Source organism: Lutra lutra, chromosome 1 (assembly GCF_902655055.1).
Source record: "Lutra lutra chromosome 1, mLutLut1.2, whole genome shotgun sequence".
Lineage (NCBI taxonomy): Eukaryota > Metazoa > Chordata > Mammalia > Carnivora > Mustelidae > Lutra > Lutra lutra.
Window position 1 is genome coordinate 3,666,503 of NC_062278.1, and position 25,014 is coordinate 3,691,516.

A 25,014-nucleotide genomic window follows, 5' to 3' on the forward strand; every position below is an offset into this window, starting at 1 on the left:
CAAACACCGGCCCCGGGTCTCTGGTGAGCTTCCCCCGGTAGACAATGTGCACGTGTGTTGTCAGGACTTGCTGCTAAAGGAACTCAGCACACCCTGTGAGACTCTGCTGGGGCCACTCCTGGAGGCCTCATGTGGCCTTGTCCGGATTTCACCGCATGCGCCTTTTCTCCTGACCGATGTTGCCTGGTGTCCTGCCACCCCAACGAATCACACCCATGGGTAGGACTCTATCCCAAGTCCTGTGAGTCCCAGCAAGTCACCAAACCTGGGGTGGCCTTGGGGGCCCCAACACGTGATTTCAAGGCCACGTCACCTTTGGCTCACAACTGAATCACACAATGTCTACGTGAAAGCACCCCACATGTAGGCGCTCATGATTCCAGCAGAGCGAGCCAAGAGGTCACAGCGCACACACAGAGAGGCAGGCCCGATGCCTGAGCGTGGCGGGAACAACCAGCAACAGAGCGAGCCCGCCGAAGGCTGTAGGGGTCACAGCCCCCGCGTGCCAGGGGCGTGGCAGACGTGGATGACACAGTGAAGGAAATAAAAAGGTGAATATTAAGATGGGGAATAACTCGACATCGTCGGGGTGCGCGGGCAGATTTTAGAAACAACTGGAACTTCTGGAAAAAGAAGCATAAATGATTAGAAATAAACTCAGTGCGGGGGGTTGGAGGTGCTCTGCAAACCGAACATGCGTGTCCTCCCCAAGTCCCCGTGTAGAGATGGAATCCCTGCCGGGATGCGTTTGGAGGTGGGGGCTTGGGAAGGTGAGTAGGTTGGCAGTGGGGGGGCCCTCAGGAATGGGGTCAGGGACCTTAGGAAAGAGGCCCTAGCCGTCTGCGAGCCAGGCAGCAGGTGTCCCCAGACAGGGCTCCTGGAGACGCCGTGACCTTGGCCTCCCCGCCTCCAGAGGCACGAGGAGCAGACGCCGGCTGTGTATGGGCCTCCCAGTCGGGGGTATTTGGTTATAGTCGCCCCAACGGACCCAGATAGTGGGTCAAAGAACAGCGCTCACATGACTGAAGAGAACTAACGAGCTAGCAGATATGTCAGAAGGAAATCGCCCGCGTCAGCACGAAGGAACAAGGAGACTAAAAACATGAAGGGAAAATTCAAAGACACAGAGGTTTCCACTCCAGCCAAGATGGTGTAATAGGGACGGGGTTTGCCTCTTCCCCCTAAAACTCCAGACAAAACATATGAGCCAACGGTCCCCAAGACACCAGACCCTAGGCAATGAAGTGACAATTCGTAAATAATTTAATGTAATGAAAATGCTAAATGTTTAATTCTATTTAATATTAATATCTGATAACAATGATATTTAATGGCAATGAGAGAGTTGCCCTGTGGAGTAATTTCTCTTGAATAGGTGACAATTTTAGATAATTTTAATGTCATCAAAATATATGATGTTGGGGCGCCTACGTGACTCCGTCAGTTAAGCGTCTGCCTTTGGCTCAGGTTATGATCCCAGAGTCATGGGATCGAGCCCCGAGTCGGGCTCCCTGCTCAGCGGGAAGCCTGCTTCTCCCTCTGCCACTCCCCTGCTTTGTGCTCTCTCGATGTCTATCAAATAAATAAAATCTTTAAAAAACTTTTTTGATGTTTAATGTCATTTAATACTAAGATATATTTGAGATTATCCCTTGGTCAAGAGAAATCGTCAGACACAGGAGTTTTCTGAACTGAAAATAAGATAAGCAAAGAAGGAGATCGTCAAAGTACCAGTGATACGTTCATTTCCAGTAAAATCAGGGAAGCAAAATTATAACAAATTCTGTTTCTACTGTTAGTGAACATTTAAATTGAAAATAAAGTTTTGAGTTTTATATACTTCCTTTTCCATTATTTAATATTTTTCAATTAATGTCCTGGAAAAAACCCAAAACCTTAAAGAAACACATAGAATGTGTATATAGGGGCTCACTGTTCTTGGGGGGCTTGGGGGTATTTGTTGTTGTTCATGACCCAGTATGGTTTACCTTACATCGGTCTTTATTTAAAACGTTGATGCTTTATTTACGATTTTTTGCACTGATTTAGAACTTTAAAATATTGCATTAAAATTGCATTTATGCAGGGGCGCCTGGGTGGCTCAGTGGGTTTAGCCTCTGCCTTCGGCTCAGGTCATGATCTGAGGGTCCTGGGATCGAGCCCCACATTGGGCTCTGCTCTGCAGGGAGCCTGCTTCCTCCTCTCTCTCTGCCTGCTCTCTGTCTACTTGTGATCTCTGTCAAATAAATAAATAAAATATTTTTAAAATTTGCATTTATCTAGATTGCTGAGTATTTGGTGTCCTCTTAAATTTTGGACCCCAGACAAGTGACTCCCCCGTCTCGCTCCCATCCTTAGCGGCGGAGCCCAACCTCCATTCTGCACCATCCGCCCGCCGGGAGCGGGAAGGTTGGGCAGGAAGCCCCATGGCATGTTCTCGTTGGCCAGTTGCTGGAAGACGCGTGTGTGTGAGGCCACGGCGTTGTTCATCAAAGCATTTGACGGAAAGAAAATAAGGTTGGACTTTATATTACAGCTCTTGCTCTCCTGGAGGAACAGAGGCTTCTAGAAATGGCCCTTTGTCATCTCCAGACACCTGGATACCAAGGATAAGAAAAAAAAAAAAAACACCCCAAATGACCGCAGCCAGCCTCGACTCAGTGGGCTCTGAAGGTGATGGGAGCGGGCCAGGCCGTGTCATCGCAACGGTGCGCGCTCCTCCCGGACAGGCGCGGTGGCATCTCGGGGCCTGGTGGGACGGAGCATCATGTGGGGCAGTGGCTCTCGGACCTAGCTCTGCATTAGGATCGCGGGGACCAGGAACAGGTGGCGAGTTTGTCATCTGCTGGTGAGCAGCAGAAAGGAGGGCGTGAGTTCGCGCAGAGGACTTGGGCAGAGCCGTGAGGACAGGCGACCCCAACCGCCCGCGACACCCCGCCAGCAGAAGAGGGACGGAGAAGAGAGCAGACCGGGTGAGCCGCTCAGATAAAGAAGCCTCCCAAGGCTACGCCACTAGAGGTCGTGACCTGACTGTCCCGGGGGGGTGGGGAGTGACCCCAGGGAAGTCACCTCCTGATTCCTGATCTGGGTTCCCCGGTGTGGCCCCCCGTGGGAAACACCCAACACGTGATACAGGCGCTTTTCTTTATATTATACTTCAGCAAACCGTCAAAAAGCGGGTCTAACACCTACAATCTGGGGGCCCCACCGCGGAATTTCTTGGGGTGAGCCCTGACTCAGGCCAGTTCTTCTGTGCAGCCCGGGCTGAGAACAGCCGAAGGGGCACCGGGCCTCCCACACTGCCCCGTGAATGCGTGCCCCGCGGGTGCCCTGTTCAACTGCAGGACGCTGCATTCTCAGGGGAGCAAACCTCTCCTCGCTCAGGGGACCCCCATCCCGCTTTGCTTCTCATCTCCTCCCCAAAGACAGCCGTGTGCAAACGGAAAGCACTCGGTGGGACTGGATGGAGTGTTGTGGCGGAGAGCAAGACCTCCTTCAGCCCTTAGCCGGGTCAGAGCTTCAGGCCCCCGGGGTCAGGACAAAGGTGCCGCAGAGTCTGCGGGTGTGACCGCGGGATCGTGTCCCCCAGCTGAGTGACCCAAGACAGGCATGTAGTGGGACGGCGACTCCCCACCCCCGGCTCCTTTCTGTGACCCCCAGCCTCCTAGGAAGGGGGTGTGTCTCCCTGATTGGCAAATTCGGGGGGACAGGTGGTACCATTAGGAAGAAGCTGGCTGTAGGAAACGGGGCTGCCCATCAGCTCTGCCTGTGTTCTGAAGTCTGGGCCTATGAGATCTGGGGGCTCGTCATCAACAAACCAGCTGGGCTTGGGGCCCCCCAGCCCCCTCCTGCACTGAGCTCCCTGGGCCAAGTGCGCCCATTCTTCACCCCCAGCGTATTCAGCCCCCCAGTGAGGAAGAGGGTGCTATGTTTGGGGTCTCCCTCGGACATCCTAACATAAGGAGATCTGCTAATGCTGACATTGATTGCTGACATTTCAGACAGGAGCGTCACACGGGTGGTTTGCAGAAACAGAAAACCGCACAGACCCGAGGCCAGCCGGTTCCTTAAACACCACCGCCCATGAACATTTCTGGTTTCCGAGTCCTCGACCCATCCCCAAGGACACCGGAGATGTGGCCTGTCCCAAACGGAACTCCTCATCTCCTCTGCCTCCCTCCTCTCTCCAGCCCACCACAGCCCACATTTCCCTGCGGCATCTTACCCGCACGTAACCCCTGCTCCCTGGGTTCCCGCCCTCCCGGACGGCTCTCCTCCCGCCGCAGGCCTGCCTGCCCCCAGCACCCCCAGGCAGAAGCATTCCGGGCGGAGTGTCCTAGGACAGGACTTCTCAAGTTTTATTCAAACGCAGGTTTTGATTCCACAGACCTGGCGCGGGACTGAGTCTGCCTTTCTAACAAGCTGTCTGGTGATGCCAAAGCCGCTGGTCCCAGACCATGCTTTGAACAGTGAGGCTCCAGGTGACGTAGGAGCGTGATGTCCCTTCCCTGCCCAACCCTCCGACCGTTCCCCATCCCTGCTGGATAGAACTGACCGCTCCGAGCGGGTCATGCCTCCTTTCCAAGCAGACCTCAGTCAAGTGCACCCCAACCCCGCTAACATCTGGGGGGATCCGGCCAGAGCCTAGGGTACAGCCAGTGCTGGTCTCCAGGTCTCTGAACTCGGGCCCCTGAATACGGGCCCACCTCCCTGAGCTCCCTCCGTGGCCCCCTCCCCCGCTACTTCCTCTTTACCTTGTCTGTTTTCACATACTCCCAAGTCCCAGCCCAACCTGGCCCTGGCCTTGGCCGCCCTCTTCTCTTCCCTCCGTGGCCCCCACGCTGGGGGAAGGAGCCTTGCCAGCACTTCCCACATTGTCCGACGGGACCTGGTTCATCTGTCTAGACTGTGAAGACTGCCCCTTGTGCAGGCTTTAGCTGGGTCTCCCCAGAGAACACGAGCTTACTCCTTGGTGCTTTACTTTGGGAAGGATTCCTGCGAACAGGCAGGGGCCCAGCGAGCAAAGCAGGGAGGAAGGGGCCACGCCTGCGGGGGGAGCATCCGGCTAGTTAGGCTGAGGACTCTGGGGGCGCCTCCCGCTGGGGGCCCTCCGAGGACGAGGGCAGCAAGAAGGAAGTCTTGGCCCTCTGTCTTCTGCCCCAGAGCACATTTGTTCATGTCCTGCCACATCAGGATTTACGTGGGCCATCCCTGGTGGAGATGACAGAGAAGCCGAGGGCAGAGATCCCTGGTGCCAGCGAGGCACAGGGCTGCCAGAGCAGGGCTGAGGGAAGAAGAGGTCACAGGGATAGGAGGTGGGGCCCAAAGCACCTGCCACAGGCGGGGACGGTACCCCGTCTCGGGTGTGGCCCCAACCTGGGACTCTAGAACCCGTTCGACCCCTCTGTGCGCCAGGCCATCCCCAAACCCCTGAGCCGCATGTGGGGAAGCCCGTTCTGGCATGTGCTGGCGGCGGGCCAGCCCGGGGTGCGGGCTTGAACAGAACTGGGTGGTGATCGGACGCAGCCGGGTCCCCGGAGGTGAAAAAGAGGAAGGAGAGCAAACAAGGACTTCTTTCCTTTTAAAAGCTGGAGATATGAGTATATGAAATGGGAAACAAATTAAGATTAAAAATTATCTGCAAGCAGTCTTATTTTGGACATCACTGTCATAGCACGGTCCCCTAAGCCCTGGCCAGTGGCTGTGCGTCCCCCGCCAGCCCGGGTGACAAGAGAGTAGTTAGCACAGGGTCCCCTAGGACTCTAGGACTGCGTGTGTCAAGGGCGATGGGTCCCACGCACCCCTTTCTCCATAAACGTGTCCTTACCTGAATTTTATTTTTCATGATAATCCGAACACTTTGGTTTACAGCTAAACCTCTTGCTGTAGTCCCTTCGTATAAGGGACCTTAGCAAAGTACATGAAATACAGACCAGAATGCTGGAAAACCCGAGGACGGATCCGAAACCAGTGGGAGCAAGCCGTTGAGATGGGCGCTTGTGCAACGTCTGTCTGAACACAGAGGCAGCTGGGAGCCGTGGGGGGTTGCCTGACCCGGTCACATCTCGGGGTCATCCGAGAGCCGACCCGGCTGTGAGGGTGTCTGTGTGTGTGCGGGGGGAGTATTACACACGCATTTCTTAACTTTTTTTTTCCCCCCAAAAAACCAGGAACATTCTTCAAACGAATCGTCTTTATATGGGAACTTATTAAAAGCTGAAGCTGCATCATGAACACAAAGTGGGGAACTCTTCCCAGCATTTGTTAAAACAATCGATCAATTCCTTATTTAAAAAAAATTTGTGTTGGGGCTCCTGGGTGGCTCAGTTGGTCAGGCATCTGCCTTCGGCTCAGGTCATGATCTCAGGGTGGTGGGATTGAGCCTCGTGTCTGGCTCCCTGCTCAGTGGGGAGGCTGCTTCTCTCTCTCTTCCCAGCACATGTTCCCCCCCGCCTCTCTATTGCTATCTCTGTCTCTCTCACAGATAAATAAATAAAATCTTAAAATAAAATACACCTGGGGCGCCTGGGTGGCTCAGTTGGTTAAGCGACTGCCTTTGGTTCAGGTCATGATCCTGGGGCCCCGGGATGGAGTCCGGTATCAGGCTCCCTGCTCAGCAGGGAGACGGCTTTTCCCTCTCCTCCCCGCTCCTGCTCTCTCTCGCTATCTCTCTCTCTCAAATAAATAAAATCTTTAAAAAATATCTACCTAACATGAAGTTGAGCACATTGAGCACACTGATCATTTTTTTTAAAAAGACTTTATTTATTTATTTGACAGAGATCACAAGTAGGCAGAGAGGCAGGCAGAGAGAGAGGAGGAAGCAGGCTCCCTGCTGAGCAGAGAGCCCAATATGGGGCTGGATCCCAGGACCCTAGGATCACGACCCAAGCCGAAGGTAGAGGCTTTAACCCACTGAGCCACCCGGGCACCCTGAGCACGCTGACCATTTTTTAAAGTGTCCAGTGGCATTTAGTACCTCCCAAGTGCTGTGCAATCAGCACCATCTAATCCAGACATTTTCTTCACCCCAGAAAGAAGCCCCTTCTCCCCCTGCCCCAGCCATTGGCTACCACCAGTCTGCTTTCTGCCTCTGGGAATCTGCCAGTTCTGGATGTTTCCTGGAAGTAGAGTCTTAGGGTCTCTGGACTAGGCTCAGAGCTGCAGGCTGGAGGAGAGGATGCCTCCCAGACTCCTGTTGGCCCCCCGTCGCCTGCCTGGATCCCACTTTCCTAGCTTCCCGGGACAAAGCTTGGTGAGTAGCGTGGACGGTCCAACAAGTGGCCTTGAGCTCTGGAATGTTCCTCCAATGGCCTCCTGGATATCCTCCAAGGACCCTCATTTATTACATGCAGTAATGGCAGTCCAGCCCCTCACATCTCTCACTAGACTTCTCCTTACGTCTTAGGAACCCACCAGCAGGAAGCATCTGGCATGCTTGGCTCTGCACATGGTGGGGGCTGGCTTTGCTGAAGAAATGGCCCCCTGGGTGACTCATCCCCCCCCCCCCATTGATGTCTGGACCTCCCAGAGGAGGACACCCTTATGGTGATATAGAGAGGGGGGAGGCACGTTCTGAGTCACATTGCCCCCAACCCTTGATGCCCCAGGGTCTGAGCACCCCACATGGTGGCTCCCAGCAGGTGGGCGGTGGGGTGGGAGGATGGAGGCCCAGGGACTCAGCCCATGTGGAGCAGGATAGCCCCACCATCCGTTGGCCCCGCCCCACACGTCTCCTGCAGTGACCACATCTCCAGCACCAACAGAACTTCAAGTCAACCACCTCTGTCCTGTTCCTTCAATTTTGCATGACTTCTTAGATCAAATTTATTTTAAGACAAAATAATTTTTTTCAAGACCATTTTCTCCCCAACTGCGGCGGATAAGCCCATCCGAGAGGTGGACTGCGGACAGGGAGCAAGGGCGACCAGAGTCTGCCCGCTGAGAGGCCTCGGTGAGGCCTGACCTGGACCCCTCATTTCCCACTGCAGAGGAACCCTGATGTTTTGTAATGAGCAAGCGCGGCTTTATCACTGGAGCAAATAATGCCCGCCGGCCCTTTCCAACAGCTCGGACTAACCAGCGAGTGATTCCCAAAGGTGCAGCGGAGGGAGACGCGGCCTTAAGGAACCGGAAGACGGTGGCTCAGCGGCTCGGCTGGTTGCTCGGCGGCCGCCTTTGCTTAGGGCGGCTGTTACAGCTCCCAGGGGCATCCTGAGTAGTCAGCGTGGGACGCTCCTGGTGACCCTGGCTGAACTCGGGACTTCAGGCCTCTGCGGGGGCAGCCCTCCCCGCTTGCCACCACTGCACTGCGAAGGGAAGGGCGGCCGAACCCAACGGTGGTGGTTGGGGGTGGGGAGCGGATTCCCTTTTCACGTTTTTACCTCCCTTTAAAGCTTCTTTGTTCTTTTTCACTTATTGGCTTGTCTAAACTCAGCTGTATCGGCTAAGACTGTTTAAAAGCGAGATTTAACTGGGTACATTTGAAGATCTAACTGGTTTTATTCATAGGTTTTTGCACTTTGATAGAACTTCCATCTAGCTCGCAGTGGTACCCATGAAGGGTTTTTAGAGGAAGCGCGGTGGGACAAGGAAGTTATTAGCAAAAGAAAGGATTGTTTCAGGCAGGGTCACCTTCCCTTAAGGGGAGGAGCAGGGATCTTATCCCCAGATTCCCTCCTCTTCCTTGGGCGGAGGGAGAGGGCCCCTGAAACAGGTTACCTCCCTGGTTCCCATCAGAACATTCCTCGCTGGGTGGTTAGGACTGCATTTGTAGGGGAGGTTGGAACTGCAGTTAGGTTAGGGATGAAGTCCTGGCATGGGGATTTGGCTTGTGGGCTGGGGGTTTTGTTTTCGCTTATTGTTTTTTTAAGATTTTATTTATTTGAGAGAGAGAGAGACAGAGACAGAGACAGAGACAGGCATGAGAGGAGAGGTCAGCGGGACAAGCAGACTCCTGCAAGGAGCCGGATATGGGACCTGATCCTGGGACTCCAAGATCATGAAGCCGGATATGGGACCTGATCCTGGGACTCCAAGATCATGAAGCCGGATATGGGACCTGATCCTGGGACTCCAAGATCATGACCTGAGCCAAAGGCAGTTGCTTAACTCCCTGAGCCACCCAAGCGCCCGGGGGCTTTCTTTTTGACAGGATTGTAGGTGGTCTCATCTGCCGACTTCCCCAGAGATTCTATAGCTTGGAATTTGTTCCACAAAGCAGTGAAGCCAAGGGGTGACAGCGACTGTCATTGCCCTGCAGGGGGGGCTTCTGATACCCCCTTTTATATAAATGTTCATGTGGACTTTCTGAGATCATGAAAAAGCAGATGTTCCTTTAAATGAAGACCAGCTTCCTTGAGATGCTCCTGAAACATGCATTTTCTAGTCCCTTTCGAAGGGGTCTGTTCAATGTGGGAGTCACATTTCCACCTGCTTGGTATTCACCTGCTGCCGTCTGGCTTTGAATGTCCCACACCTCGGTGACACAGACACCAAGTCTGCACTGCTCTGTCCTGCCCTAGAACAAGGGGACACAGGCACCGGGAAATCATTCCTGTCTTCTTTTTCCCATTCCTTTGGGGAAGCCTTGCACCACCGCTGTTTTTCAGCCAAGCCCAGCTGTCATTGGAAAGGCTGCCGGTGTGGCTCCCGTGCCACTCCTAGACAGTTGCGAGGCTGTTCCGTCCCCGATCTTACTGGACACAGAAGCATGAGTTAAAGCAATACATGTATGAATCATCAGGAACACATCCAGGAAGGATCTTTATGTATTAAACAAACAGAAAAGGCAGGGCGGGAGCAGGACCCTTTCCTCCCCCTGGGGCCCGTCAGCCACTCCTTCCAACACTTGGGTACAGGCTGGGCTCTTTCCCTCGCGAGGGCTCTTGGCTTCATCTCTGTGGCCCTCTCAACCCAGGGGACATCAGACTGGGCTAGATGGGGAGGCAGAGCTGGGAAAGGGAGGCTGGAGCCACAGTGGCAGCCCATCCCCTCCCCCCCTTGTTCCACTGGCTTCTTCCTCCCTCCCCTGCTCAGCCACGGGTGGGGGTGGGGGGTGGGGGGGTTGGTGTGCAGAAGGAGCTGGAAGCTTCCGGGAAATAATGAACCAAGAGAATGGGTGTGGTGACCCCAGGTGTTCACAGGTACAGGTACACCGCACACTGAGTAGTCGGGGGGTGGGGGTGATGACTCCATCGGAATCACTGAAAAAAATGAGACATCGCAGTAAATCCCTGTGAAGACTTGCTCTCAGACTCTGCAGGCTCATCGCGCAGACTAGCCAGCGGGAGCGGGTAGGATCACTCGCGGAATCCCCGTTCCGGGGCTGTCTCCGCCTCCCCACCCAGGCCACGTTGTCCCTGTTGAGTTACTTATTAGCGTAATTACTGTAAGGTGCGGGACAGACAGAAGCTATTCCTGTTTTCCTTCCTTTAGCACTAGATCAGTGGTTCCCACACTTTTTAGTTTCCCAGGCCAGGAAAATTGTTCACTTTGTCTCCTTGGATTGCTCGGAGCGCCCCTGGAAGAGACAGGCGTCGTCTGTAATAGGCATGTGAATGATGTCGCAGGGTGACAGGTGCTCCTGGGCTGTTTGGAAAACCCTTCAAGGGTGGTTTCCTTGAACTCTCCAAAACGGGAGCTATCCCTCAAGATAGTTAGTGGTTCTATCCTGATGCCATGAGAGGCTTACACACACACACACACACACACACACACACACACAGCGCAAAGGGAAGTTCTAGGTTACATTTGAGGTGGGGAGGCTTCCCGAGTCCCCCATGAGGACAGGCGGGCCAGGCTGTGGCCCTCCCCTGGCTTGCGGGGCCTGGCAGACCAGCCATGAGCCCTTCGCTAGTGCCCTTCTTCTTCCGAAGTCAGCAACAGGAATAGGGACTTCAGTGGGACTGCAGGGTGAATCCAGCACATTCCAAGAAGCTAGGAGCAGCCCCCTTCATGCGGCCCAGGAGGCTGAGCCCAGTTAGAAGGCCCCATGGTGGCTACTCTGAGTTGGCGCCTCTGGTGCGGGCAGGGCACAGCAACAAGGAGGGAGGGATCTGTCTCCGGTGCCTTCATCTCTCTCTTCCCAGCCTGCCCTCTTGCCGGGCCCCACGTCCTCCGAGGAAGCGATAGGAACGGACATCTATAGGGCAGATCTGACGCTCCGACAGCTCGATCCCACGGATCAGCGGACAAGTGTGGCTCCTGCACCCTCCTGAGTGAGGGAGAGTGTGCATTGTAGGCCGCTGCCTCTGCGGAAGGACATTTTCAAACACAGAAAAGAAAAAAGGGGAAGAGAAACACAAGGGCAAATATTTCATTCATCAGTTAGGTCCCAGCCTTGGGCATAAGCAAAATTGCCTTGTCACCTTGCTGTCGGGCCATCCCCGGGGAGGCTTAAGCGAGGCACCTGGCAGGGAGGGAGCCTGCCATCTGGGTCAGATCACTCCATCTGGGGTAGCCTGGGTACCGTGCTGCCTGCCGGGCTGCCTCATCAGGCTGGCCCAGGGCAGGCTCCGCAGCGGGCAGCCACCCTCCCCCCACCCCATCTCTCCCCCTCCTCCTCTCACATGACTCAGTGGGCCCATCCTGTTGACAGTTCACTCAGGGTGGGAGGTGGACAGCCCAGAAGGCCCTGCTCGTGGCCCCTGGGACCCTCCCTGGGGGGCATCTGCGGGATGGGGGCCTGATTTGCCCAGCCACCCCAGCAGGCCCCGGGACAGGACTCTGTGTCTTCGGCTGGGACAGAGCAGAAGGTCCACAGACGTCCCTCGGATGAACCCTAAATGAACTTCCTTCCCCTCTGGGTTTGAAAGAGGCCATGTCTCCTGGACTTCAGAACACAAAAGGCAATTCATCTTCTTCGGACAGATCTTTGCCGGAGCGCTTGAGAAATGGGACCCCTTCCTCCCCAGCTTCTAACATTTTTCTCTTTAGAGTAGAATGTGTTTGCTTTATAAAAGGTGCTGGAAACAACACGGGTTTGGGGGCCTATGCCCTCTGGGCTCAAACCCGGGCTCTGGCACTTCCTCACTCGCGTGGCCTCGGACAAGTGACTCAGCCTCTCTGAAGTCAGCTTCCTCACTCTGAAAATGGGATGATGCCATCCTCTGCGTGTTGCCCTGAAAATGGAGCGAGGCCACCCAGCCAAGCGCCTCCTGCAGCATCCATCTGCTGGCACACAGCCCGCCAGGTGCCCAGCCACACCCAGGCCATCCCAGGGACCCACCCCACAGGGATGCGTGCCGTGAGGCCCTTCAGAGAGGGCTGGCTATGAGCTGGGGGCACGGGGGCGTGGCTGCGGGCTCGGGGCCGTCCTGCAGGCACAGGGGCTGGTGCAGACCGGCGCCCAACCCGTGCCGGTCATTCCTGCCAGGGGAGGCTGACACGCGGTCCAGTCTGCAGACTCAGAAACTGCTCTCCCAGCCCTTGCAAGCTGTGCTTTAGGAGTTCCTACAGATTTGCGGGACTGTTGCTTTCCTCCCCGCAAAGGCATCATGAACCACGTCTCAGCTTACGAATGGTCTGGTTGGTAGAATTTTAAGGTCTCTAATGGGGCGGGGAGGGGGGCGGTGGCTAGCTGGTGCAGGGCCTGGCTCTGGTCCCAGGTGACCTTTGGCAGGGTGCATGCGCGCCCCACAGCCACTCCGGGCACGACAGGAAACCAGCCCGAAGCTCTCCGCGTCTCCCGATTGTGGAAATGACTAGGGCCCTGTAAACGTAGCCAAGGAGATGGTCAGATGTCCTCACAGACCCCCACTGCCAAGGGCACGGAGCCAAATCTTAAAAGCATTTTGCAGAGAGGGGATTCTCGGAACGCCTTCCCTGGAGGGCCGCTGGGGGAAGCTGCACCTCTGTAGTCCCAGGTCCTCCGACCAAGTCCAGGGTCGTCCGTCCCAGCCCTCCACGCCCAGGGCTATCCGGGACCAGAGACCAACGTGATAATTCAAACAATAATAATAACCACACGTCATGAAAAAGGAGCTTCTCTACCAAGTCAGAGACAAACTACAAACTTTTGGAAACTCCTCCTCTCCTCTTCTACAAATTTGAGATAATTACTTGGAAATCAGTATTGAAGTATTTGTCCCGATTTTTGTTGTTGTTAACCCTTTTTAAAAATCCCTAAGAAGGGGCACCTGGGTGGCTCAGTGGTTAAAGCCTCTGCCTTCAGCTCAGGTCATGATCTCAGGGTCCTGGGATGGAGCCCCGCATCGGGCTCTCTGCTCACAGCAGGGAGTCTGCCTCCTCCTCCTCTCTCTCTCTGCCTGCCTCTCTGCCTACTCATGATCTGTCTGTCAAATAAATAAAAAAAAAATCTTTAAAAAAAATTAAAAAAAAATCCCTAAGAATTCCAGGCTTAACGGTAATGGTCAATGTCTAGTAGTAATGTGTTTGTTTATGGATAGGAAACATACATGACACTCGACATATGTATGAATTTTTAAAAACGTGGCATCAGGGGTGCCTGGGTGGCTCAGTGGGTTGAAGCCTCTGCCTTCGTCTCAGGTCATGATCTCAGGGTCCTGGGATCGAGCCCCCCATCCGGGCTCTCTGCTCAGCAGGGAGCCTGCTTCCTCCTCTCTCTGCCTGCCTCTCTGCCTGCTTGTGATCTCTGTCTGTCAGATATATAAATAAAATCTTAAAAAAAAAAAACAAAACGTGGCATCATCACAGCACGTCCTGGTTTGGTGGGGAAAGACGTCGAAATACTCCCATCCTGGATGCAGAGATTGGGTGACTGGGCGGGATCGCCCAGCAAGCAATGTTTGTCTGCATGAAAAGCATTTTGGGAATGATTTTTACATTAAAGAAAAAATGGAACCATGGAACCTTACTGCTGGGTCCTGTGCTCTCACACCCAGTTATTCTAGAACATTCTGAAGAAAAATTTGGAAACCCAGCTCTTGCTGTTTTTTCCCTGCCACTGTGGGACTCACCTGGTCCAAGGTTCAGAGTGATGCCTTCTAGAGAATTCCAGGCAGTCGGCTGTCTCTGGTGGGTCTCTGGTGGGTTGATGTGAAGATGGTCTCCTACAGGGGGCAGGATGAGAGCCCAGCTCTGGAACAGGGGCCAGGACCCATGGATCCCACCCCTGCACTGAGACCTGAGCCCCCACTCCCCTCACCTGCTCACAGAAGCTGAATTCAAAGCAGCGTGTTTCCCTTTTAGGAGTGGTTAAAGCAGTGAGCAGCTGCCATGAGTGTTGGAACTCACCGTGTCTTCGAAGGTTTGATGGTGAGGAGAGTCATTTCTGGGCAGCAGGGAGATGGGGTGGCAGAAGGAGCACCCTGGGAGCAGGGAGTGTCGCCAGCTGGGGCCGTGAATGACCGGGTCCTCCACGCAAGGTATGAACGGGCCTGGGCACAGGGGGCAGTGGCTGGGAGCAGAGGCAGAAGGAGCCTGGTCTTTTCCTAGATTGTAAATGTTGAAGTTTCTATCACATATGTGTTGGCCAACAGCATTTTCCTACAAGCCCGTGCCATTCCTCATTACCCCTCAATTTGCTTCCACCCAGAAGGAATGCAGAATCTCTGTGTTTACATTCCCCTTGCAGAAACTTCCAGCAGTGTGACAAATTCCAAACCAGGCTGGTTGCTAGTTTACAGTTTGCTACGAGCCTCCGAATGAGCCGGTGGGTGAGCGTGCCTGGGAGACACGGCGGTGGAGTGAGACAGGTTCCACCGGTCACACGGGGCGGGCTCTCTGGTAACCGCCAACACGTGTCACCTTGCCTGCCCAGGGAGCCGCAGAGCCCCAGGTATCTAGTTATCCCTGTTATTCTGGCACAGGGGCCCGCAGCACTTGAATTATTCAGCTGCATGGATTTGGCGACAGATCAAAAAATAATGAGGTGTTTCTTACAAATGAGAAGAGATTTCTGCAAGAAGGAGAGCATGGCCCAACCCCCAACCCCCGCCATTGAACTAGTGTCAAGTGACCAGGTAGCTCACAGGATCGCTCTGCTTCTGCTTTCTGATATGGGACTTGCCAAGTAAGGTCTCGTCCCCCACCCCTACCCCAGCTCACCTGGGCACTCCCTGCCAGCTTCCTGTTCTGTTTCCCACAAGGGCTCTCAGACTAGCTGCCTCCCAGTCCCTTCCTCTTTTTCAAAGAAAGTCAGGCCCCTTGGGTGTAAACTCCTTTGTCCTTCTGCTGCTCCCTGCCCGCAACTTCAAACTCGCCTTCCTCTCTCTCTCCTGGCCTCCCACCGCTAAGCAAGAAATATTGCCTTTTCCTCCCTGCCGTGCACCAGGCCTAGTTTAAACTGTTTTCTTGCATCCTTGGGATCACCTTCTAGCTGGTTTGTCCACCCCTCCCCCTTCCTTCCAACCTGGTTTCCACCTGCTGCTGGAAGTGATATTTGTAAAATTCTTTTTTTTTTCACTCTGTGCTTAAGAGAGCTTGTTCCTTCTCCTTTTCCATGGCACAATCCACTATCCATCCTCTGGAGGCCTCAGTTGCATCTTCTGCCCACCTCCCGACTACCTTCAACTCTCATACCCACTTGCCCTCTCTGCCTCAGGGCCTTTGCGCGCGCGCGCGCACACACACACACACACACACACAAACGCACACACGCGTATATATTTTCATATACCCTTGTACTGACCTCCCCCCTTCTGGGAGGTGCCTCCCTCCTGTCTTTAGCATCTGTGGTTCTCTTTGCTCTACTGTTCCCAGGGCCTTTGCATAGTAAGTGTCCAAAATGGCACCATCCTGTGAACCAGATCTAGGTTCCTAATCCCTGATCTGCCAAAGCAGCCTGTCTCCTTAGCAAACTCCCCTCTGGACCAGTTTCCAAGGTTTCTTCCCCAGCATAGTGGCAGGGAGAGGCTGAGGTGGAACCGGGGAGGACCCCTCATGTGGCCACACCAAGGCCAGCATCCCCACTGATGTTATCAAGGAGGCTGGTGCCCCCGGAATGCTGGGAGAGAGAAGGCTAAGCGCTGGGGGTGCAGCCAAGCCAACTCAAGGTCAAATCCGTCTCCTAACAGCTGCAGAAAATACATGAGAATCACTATTTTGTGATTTAGGCCTTTCATCTGGCCTTGGAGAATCTCGGGCTAGTGTTTTGTGGGATTTCCTACTAATAGGAGTTGAGTCTGCAAGGTGAGGGGCGCGGAAGTCCTGCCTCACAGGCACACACACACGTGCACAAAATTCTTAACAAATAACACATCCCTGCAGAGTTGGGGCGTTTTTCCCAAGACCCTCCTTGGGCGGGAGCACGCAGCCCCCGAGGCGAGGCTCCAGGACCTCCAGACTTCAGGGTGCAAGTTGTGGATTTCTAGGGACTTTCCAAGTACGTTAAAGCCAAACAGTGTCTCGTTGTTGGGCAGATGGTGACCCTAGAAATCATCCTTCCACGCGCACAGGCGCGCACTAAAGCCAAGCCAGCCGGCCGCACCGAAGGCCTGGGGTCCAGCTACCTAGAAAGCCCCGCTGGGGGAAGCCGGTCTCCACGCCTCCGTCCCCGCCACGGCCGGCGACAGTCGCCAGAGGGCCGAGCGGCGCGCGCACGTGGCGGGGCGGGGACCGGCAGGCGCGCGGGGCCGCGGGGCCTTTAAGGGGCCGGGGCGGGCCGCGGGGGGGACGCGGCCGGGAGGGCCGGGGCGCTGGGGCGGTGTTGGCCCCGCAGGCCCCGCCTCCGCCCAGGCCCCGCCCCCGCCCCGCCCCGGCCCGAGCCTCCTCCGGCCACTGCTGGGCCGCGGGCGGGACGCCTGGGGCGGCGCGCGGAGGAGGAGGCGCGCTGGTCGCGGCCCGGGACCTGCCCAGACGCGCTAGTCGGGATCGCCGAGCGCAGCGTCCCCATTTTCCAGGCGTGCGGGGCCGGGGCACAGTCCCGGGCCGCGGCCGTCGTGCGCCGGCCGGCATTTCCCCTCCAGCTCGCCCCGCGCGGCCGCCCGGCCTCCGGGCCCGCGCCGCCAGCCGCCGACCCAGATCCGCCGCGCCCCTCTCCACGCCCCCCGCGAGCCGGGCGGGCCGCGCGCTCATGTCCTGAGCTCGCCGCCCGCGGGCTCTGCGCCCGGCCGGGGGGCTGCCCTGGCAAGTTGGGGCGAGGCGCGCCGGGTATGCGCCATCACCATGTCCCGCCTGAGCTCGTGGCTCGGGGAGGTCCAGTGGCTGGTCTTGGTGTCGCTCTTCGTCGTGGCCCTGGGCACGGTGGGCCTGTACCTGGCACAGTGGGCGCTGGCCAGGGCGCGACCCCGGCCCCCGCGGCGGGCTGCCGAGCCTGGAGAGGGCCCGCGCCCCGAGTCCGACGCGCTGCTCGCCTGGATCCTGACGCTGAACAGCTGGAGGAGCCAGTGGCAGGCCGCCTGGGTGACCGCCCTGAATGATGAGGCCAAACGGAAAGTGGTGAGTGTCTGAGGGCGGGTGGTAGCTGCGAGGCTGATGGCTCGGTGCCGGCACTTAGGGCAGAGCTCGTCCCTGGAGCCTCCCCACGGCCCCGGACCTGTGGAAGTGAGCCTTCCCCGTGGCAGAGCGTTCCTGAAAGTTGGGAGAAGGACCCCGGGGGAGCCGAGGACCCTTGATGGGGAATCAAGACAAAGCTTAGATGGTATTCACTGCCCATCAGGTGTGCCAGGCTGCGGTCCCCATGGCAGGGACACGTGGGACCTGGAGGGACTTGTCAGGGGGGCCCACTGCCCTTCCTGGAGTCCCAGGTGGGTTCCCGTACCCAGCTGGACACTTTCTGCTCCCGCACCTGATCAATGAATAACCGTGACCCAAATATGATTCCATCTACAGAAATGAATTTTTTCCAGAATGTTTCCAAAAGGTTTGCACCCCTTGGCTTATAGAGGTAGTGGCTTTCGTTGAGGGCCGAGCACCTGCCAGATGTTGTCTTGGGGACTTGCGGTGCATAGATCTTCTCTTTGGACCCTCACAATTCCTGGGGCAGAGGTGTCATCCACATTTCACAGGTGGGGGGACTGAGGCCTAGATAGGTTAGCTGACCTGCCCAAGGTCACATGGCCTGAGGGTAGCAGAGCCGGCTCTGAACTCCGCTGTTTCCTGCCTCCAGGCTGGGGGGCTCACTGCCTCGCTCTGCTGCCGGTCTCCTGAGGTGCTTTCTTCCACGGTTCGTCCCTTGGTGACTTGTTTTTACTTTTAAGACCTCTTCATTTCATGACAAGCTCCTGGTATCTGCAATATCTGGGCATTCCCGAGAGGGATGAAGGCCTGGTGTGTTTGGGGAAGTCCCCGCCCGCCGCCTTTGCCTTCGCGTGCCTCCACATGCCTGCGAGGCTCCGTGGAGAAGCCTGTGGCCATTCGCTTTAAAAGTATGTCTGGAGGGGCGCCTGGGGGGCTCAGTGGGTAAAGCCTCTGCCTTCGGCTCAGGTCATGGTCTCAGGGTCCTGGGATCGAGCCCCGCATCGGGCTCTCTGCTCGGCAGGGAGTCTGCTTTCTCCTCTCTCTCTGCCTGCCTCTCTGCCTACTTGTGATCTCTCTGTCAAATAAATAAATAAAATATTAAAAAAAAAAAAAAAAGCACGTCTGGACCCCTGGCCCTCAGAAATACTCCGTAGCCAGCCCGCTGCTGGTCTTTGCGCCATGGTCTTGACTCACATGGCCATGGATTGAAAAAAACAAAATCTTTGAGTGTCAGTGAGTATAAACTCATCAGCTCAAAAGACCGTATTCTGAACTACTGAAAAAATTCACTATACCTTTTGGGTGAAAAGAGCCTTCAGGGGCAGTTGACTGCCATCCATCTTGATGCCCAGAGTCTGTGCCCAGCTGTCCAGAGCGGGACATGTCCCATTCAGGGAAACCGCCCCATCTCTCCCCCAAGCCCCTCTTTGAAGCCCCAGCGTGGGGCTCGAACTCACAACCCGGAGATCAAGCGTCGTGTGCTCTACCCAGTGAGCCAGCCAGGCGCCCCAGAACCACCCCATCTCTAGGGGGAGACCTAAAGCCAGGGGACCTCACACATGTGAGCAAACACAGATTTGTTTCCACAGGCAGCTCCCTAACTGACCTGGTGTCACGGGCCTGGGCTCTGTGGCTGAGTTTCCTTTGGGCTGGTGGTGTGAACAGGTGGGAGCCTCGTCCCAGTTCTCCGCGGGGTTGGAGCAAGGACGGGCGGAGGGATCTGTAGAAGCGTTCGCGGCCAGCTGTAGCGTAGTCCTGCTCTCATCGTGTTGCTTCGCGCCCCCGACATTTCTTGATCGGCTTCAGAAAACGGGATTGCCTTAGACAGGGTGCTTCCCGATGACCCATCCACCTGACATGCTGAGGAAGAAAGGAGGAACGCTGTGCCCTGGAATTTGTCTTTGCTCAGTCCGGTAAAGCGGAGAACACCAAAAAGATGCCTGGAGCTTTTGCCCAATTCATCTGCCTCTTTGTGTGGGAGCAGGAGGGACTGTGTGTTCGGGGAGACGGAGACTGGCTCGTGTGCTCTCTCCTCTCCTTGCTGCTGACCCTGCCCTGCAGTCTCGGACGTCAGTCGTCCCAGACTCCTGCCTGGAAGGGGTAATAAGGGCTGCGTGTCGCGCTGAAAATGTGCTGAGTCTTCTCTCATGGTTTTGAGAGGACGCAGGCTGGTTGTGATTGTGTTGCCCAGGGGGGAGACTGGTTGTGTGTGTGTGTGTGTGCGCGCACACACATGCGGTGTCCCTCTTCCCTCCCCGGTGCCCGAAAGTGTTGCTTGATTTGTAATCAAATGACAGGTTTTGCAGACAGATAGGATCTGGATAGGTGACTCGGCATAGTCTGTCCTGTCTCAGGCCACCTCTGTCGCCACACTGGGTGAGGTGGCGTGAGTGGGTGTCCCGGCCCCGGCCGCCAGCCCTGCGGGAGTTTCTCTTTGTTGTCCTCCAGCTCCATTCCCAATGACTCCCACTAATCCCCGATTAGGGTTGACCCTCCGGGCCTGCTCGCCTCTGGAGAGCAAAAGCTTAGTGGCTCTTGCCCGCCCGCCCCTGCCCTGCCCTGCCCTGCCCTGGGAGACGGGACCTCCTCCCAAATGAAGCCCTGCTCTGGCCTTGAATTTTAAGAATAGAAGGACCCCAAAACTCCTGTACAAACATCTGTTGTCACATTCCCCCGTGGACGGCAAGTTCAACTTTGAGACCCAAATGCTGCGTTCATTGAGACACAGCGGGAAGGGGTGAGAGGGCGCCATTGTTGAACCTGCCGTCCTAGCAACCGGGCTGGCGTCTCCCGGCATCTGACGGCTGATCGATCATGGGCGCTCTCCTTTGACCCTGGCTGACCATTGACCGTGGCAGTGTAGGCTGCCTGGGTCAGACAGGCCGCTGGGGCTCCAGCCCTCACTGCAGACGCCTTTGTAAACTAGACAGGGTGGTGATATGGGGAGGGACGAGGGGAAACTGTTGTTGCTGTGCTGGCCGGTCAGGCTGATGTCAGGTGTGCCGGGAGCCCAGGCGAGCTGCCCGGAGAGCCTTGAGAAAATCCACACGCTCCCCCACTGCCCGTTTGGACGCGGTAGGTTGGCAGAGTGTAGGGACCATGCCGTGGTCTTCACACGCTTCCCGAGTAGCTTCTCACCCGTGAGAAGCCCCTTGGTGCACACCTGTTCCTCAGCCAGCCACCAGTCAAGCAGGGTCCCTCCCACCCTGTGACGTCTCTGCTCTGGTGTCATGGACACTGAATTTCCGTTCACCTGGTGGCCAGTTCAGACACAGAGAATGGAGCGCTCCCAGGGCTGCCCCAGTTACCAGCCTGGACGTGCCCCCTTCCTTTGGTGATCGTTGGTTACCCCAGCCATGGCGCCCCCCCCAACACCCACCTGGAAGGCTCTGGAAGCCAGGGTGCTTGTGGACAGGCAGCCCCTCTCATGGCTGATGCTGCTGGGCCACCTGTGGGGAGCACTAGCCACAGGGCGAGGGCTGTGTCCCGTGGCTGGGGCTTCGGACCATCTAGAAAAGGCCCGCCCAGCTCTGCAGAGGACCTCAGTTAGGAGGGTCACCAGAGCTATTTGTTGCTTTAGTCATTTGCCCGAGGATTTTTTCAGAGGAATGTTCTCAATGCAAATGACCAAGACTGTGGGACCATTTGTAGTCTTCGTAAAAAAAAAAAGACGCCGTGTGAACTTAAAACGTATTATTAATAGCTCTGACTTTTATATGAGCTTTGACATTTTCAAAAGTAAACAGCAACAAGACTTCACAGTTTTTCTATCTCACTGCGAGCTCTGAGTGACACAAAGGTCTGAGCTCCTTGAGCAGCGTCAGGGGACACGACACAGGAGGTCAGCATGAAGGTGACATTGGGTCAGGGCTGTGGACCTGCCCCACCCCCTAACGGATAGCCTGTCTGCTGCTCAAACATTCAGGGCTCTCTCCCATGTGGGGCCTGTGCCTAGATCATTCTTTTCGTCTTGAACACTTAATTAACCTTCCTCCTTCTTTGACTTCTGTAAACCTTCTGGTCTCAGTGCAGAGGTCCCCCCGCCATCCTCCCATCCAAGAGGATGCTGTCCCCCAGCCCCCGGCCACCTGTCCTGGTCCCCGTACCTTGTGTCCTCATCAGCTCCTGGGATCGGGGGCCAGCCCAGAACCCTGTCTGTCCAGGTGCAGCCTCCTTGGTGCCCAGCGCAAGGCTGGCTTGGAGCCGGCGGTGGCCAGGGGCTGAATGACAGGCCCTGGCAGGAACTTGTCACCAGACGGGGAGGAATGGTGACGATGTGGATCACCCCATCTGGACATAGGCCTTCCCTGCTTGGGAGCCGGCCAAGCCTGGGCACGACGAGCTGTTTAAGGTGCTTTGTTTTTCCCTTCTAAAGAATCAACAGTCAAGGAGGCTCCCTGATGACTTTGCAAATTGCCCATATGAAAACCCGGGACTCGGCTCCATGCCCTCACCCATTCTCCCAAAGAGACAGGAATCGAGGGGAAGGAAGAGTGGGTGTAGTGTTAACGTCGACGAAAATGCAGCCAAAGCTAACTTCCATTCGCATCGGCCAGGTCGTGGGCTGCTGAGGAGGGAGGGGACTTCTCACACGCAGCTCGCAGCTCGATAGAGCAGCGTTTGCACCGCCGCAGCTGGGAGGCACCTCTGTGTGACCTTGGGCGAGCCCTGACCTCTCTGTGCTTCATCTGCAGAAAGACGGTGCCTTTGGGATCAGTCTGGAAAACCGAATCTGCTGGGAGGGGGTTGAGGTCTGTGTGGGGGGTATTAGCAAGTAGCCAATAAAGGTGGGCTGTTTTCTTGTAAAGTCTCCCTTAAAAAAAAAAAAAGAAAGAAAGAAAAAGCAACTTAAAAAAAAACCAACTTTTTATTTTTTTATTGCTTTTAGATACAGAGAAAAGTTGCAAAAATAATTCAGAGTTTCCATACATTCCTCACCCAGCCTTACAGAACCGCAGCCAAGACCTTGACATGGGCACAATGTCCCGTACTTCCTCGTGCAGTGATTAACAACGCGACAGTGTAAGAAATTAACAGTTGGCACAAAGCCTTGAAACTGAAGGCCTGACTTGAAGTTCACCTGGTCTGCCAGTGTCCTTGTATCCTTCCCGGATCCCAGCAGGTCCCGCAGGCACGGAGCTGGGGCTTCTCCGGGTCGTGCGAAGTCTTGTCATAGTTCCCTAGTCTTCCCTTGTGTTTCACAAATTGACAGCTTGGAAGAGGACTGATGGTTATTTGCCAAACGTCCCTCAATTTGGTGTTTACACAGGGTTGGACTGTGGTTATACAAACCACAGAAATGATGTGCCCCTATTAACGTCCCGTAGCATGGGCTTTGTGACGTCAGAGTAGTCACGGCAGAGGCCTTGGCCTTGATCCCCTGGTGAGGATGGTGTCTGCTGGGTTTTCTTCCATATACCTGTGTCTCTTCTTCTGTCCTCCCCTTGGTGGTGAACAGCTCTCCTGGGGAGCTCCTTTGAGACTGTTACAGATCTGCTACTTGTCAGTCTTCTGCTGATTGATTTTGGCCCCATCGGGTATCTGGTCTGCTGGACGATGGTTCTGTTTCCTTCTCTCCCACATGGATTCCTTGCAATTCTCCTTCGAGAAAGAGCTACCACTTCTCTTCCCTGCCCTTGATGACTTGCGTCCGTGTGGACTCTCGGGGATTATTTTATTCTGTGGTCTATAATCTGACACCACGGCCACTTGCGTGGTTGGTGGAATTGCTCTTGTGTTGGCCGGTAGGGCCTTTCACGGTAGCCTCTTGTGTTCTGCCTTCAAGATACACAAACAGACATCGACTTAGCACTTCCCTTCTTCATGATCCCACAAGATGTTTGTTCTAGACTCATCTCGTATTTTTCATTCTCCGCTCTTCCTGCCCGGGTTCAGCCACTTCCTGGAGCAGCGCTGATGCCTTTTACTGGAGAAGTGTTTGGAAGCCAAGGTCTGGGCATCCGACGTGCCTATTACTGTCAGGGTCTCATGGCTTCTAGACCCTTCTGGTGGACAGACGTAGGAGGTGTGGCTGTGTCTGCCAGCAGCTCACAGGCTCATTTCTGTTGCTCTGTCCCTTTCTGTCTGTCTGGAGGCTGATGCCTCATGTTCTGGTTCAGCAGCAGAATTCCGTCCACTTTCCTCTCCTCATTTGTATCCTCCCTGTCCAAGCGGCAGGCGTCTGGTCATTCCTGTCTCTGACATACTGACTTATTGGTCAGTTCTCCGAGACACATACAGCAGTTTCTGCCTTGCTAACCTGCTCCCCTGTGAGACACAGGCTGACGGACCAGGGTACGCATTTATGCAGTCAGGATGTCGTCTTCCCGAGCTCCTCCGGTTAGATCTGTGTTTTCCCACCCTTCGGGGAGTGATGGCATCATGGGTAATGCGCTTAGTTTCATTTGTTTGTTTGTATTTCTTCGGGGTTCCTCCCACATCCTGATTTTTTTAATCCATTTTTTTTTTTAATCCAATGATTTGGGATGCCGCGTTTGTTATCCACGATGTTTCTCTGTGCGGATCTGGTCCACTGGGTCGTCTGTGTCCACGCACCTGTTCTGCACAGGGGGTGATGGGGGTTCTGCGGTCTTGGATGGGGGAGGGCTCATCCTCCTCTCCGTGTGCTTTTCTTTTCTTCGTGCTTTCCCAGCGACTGTGTGCGTAAAGTCCTGCTCTGGGCTAAAGTGAGGTGGCATCCGCACTTGGACAGAGTGTGACAGGTCCAAGCTTGTGTCCCATCTGAGCCCTGGGTTTCCTGCAACCCAAGGACCAGGCCCTTTGGAAGGGACCCAGGGAACCTCTGGGTCTTTATTTTAATCTAAAAATTCATTTCCTTGGGGTACCCACTCCTTGACGTTCGTGTCCCAGCAGAATCTTTTCTGGGTTTTAGCTTATAAGGTGTCAGAGGGAGGAGCATCGAGAGTGTATCCACCCATCCTCGGGTGGGTGGGTGGGGTGGGGGTTGGTGTAGGGTGCTTGAGGCGTGCTCCACCCACAGCGGCTCCTCCAGGCAGCCCAGGCAGCTGAGACCACCCCTGCCCGCCCCTGCCCAGCACGGCCTCCCACCCTTCCCCTCCCCGAGCCTGAGGCACGCCCCGCCCCTGGCCGGCCACTCGCACTGCTCCAGCCGAGGACAGTGTCTGTGCAGCAGGCCGGACGGTGACCTCATCCCTCTTGAGAAGTAGATTTAATTCCTCCCTGATGATTTTTAGGGGGTGAGATAGATGTTAAAGCTGGGCGCGGTTGGACGCGTCTAAGTGACAATGTTCTGGGTCTTTTCGGTTCACTCTGGGTCATTGGGAATTCTTAAGAAAAAGCCTCAGGGTAACTCCACGGCTTGCCAAAAGAGCTTTGGTGCCATTTCGTACCATTTTATTCTCCTGCCCTCTCGGTCGTGGCTTGTAGTTGCTGAGTGGACCCAGGAGACCTTGGGTGGTGGGAGCCCGGCAGCCATGAAGGTCTGTGAAGCCGGGGCTCGAGAACCCGCTCCTGGGGCACAGCCAGCAGCTGGTGGATCTTTAGGAGAGGTGGCCGGCCCCTGGGGGGGTGCACCATGTGGAGCAGGGAGAGTTGACCCTAAAACCAGAGAGAGAGCTGGCTTTTCTCGGAAGAAGCAGAGGACAGAGCCCT

At 55.6% G+C, this 25,014-nt stretch overlaps 1 protein-coding gene and 1 long non-coding RNA gene across 2 annotated transcripts in view; one reads left to right on the forward strand and one right to left on the reverse strand.

Annotated features, from left to right (window-relative positions):
- Positions 1–9,956: 9,956 nt before the first annotated feature.
- LOC125093933 (uncharacterized) lies at positions 9,957–14,672 on the reverse strand. The gene is made up of 3 exons (XR_007125389.1): positions 14,218–14,672; positions 13,941–14,033; positions 9,957–11,252 (listed from the first exon to the last, which is right to left on the reverse strand). It is a non-coding gene; the product is annotated as an uncharacterized LOC125093933 (long non-coding RNA).
- A 2,276-nt stretch (positions 14,673–16,948) lies between these two features.
- Positions 16,949–25,014, forward strand: part of C2CD2 (C2 calcium dependent domain containing 2) — a 52,382-nt gene continuing 44,316 nt past the window's right edge. Inside the window, exon 1 of the mRNA XM_047719718.1 lies at positions 16,949–17,361. Coding sequence (XP_047575674.1) covers positions 17,089–17,361 — 273 coding nt within the window. The 5' untranslated portion in view covers positions 16,949–17,088. The remainder of the gene's footprint in view (positions 17,362–25,014) is intronic.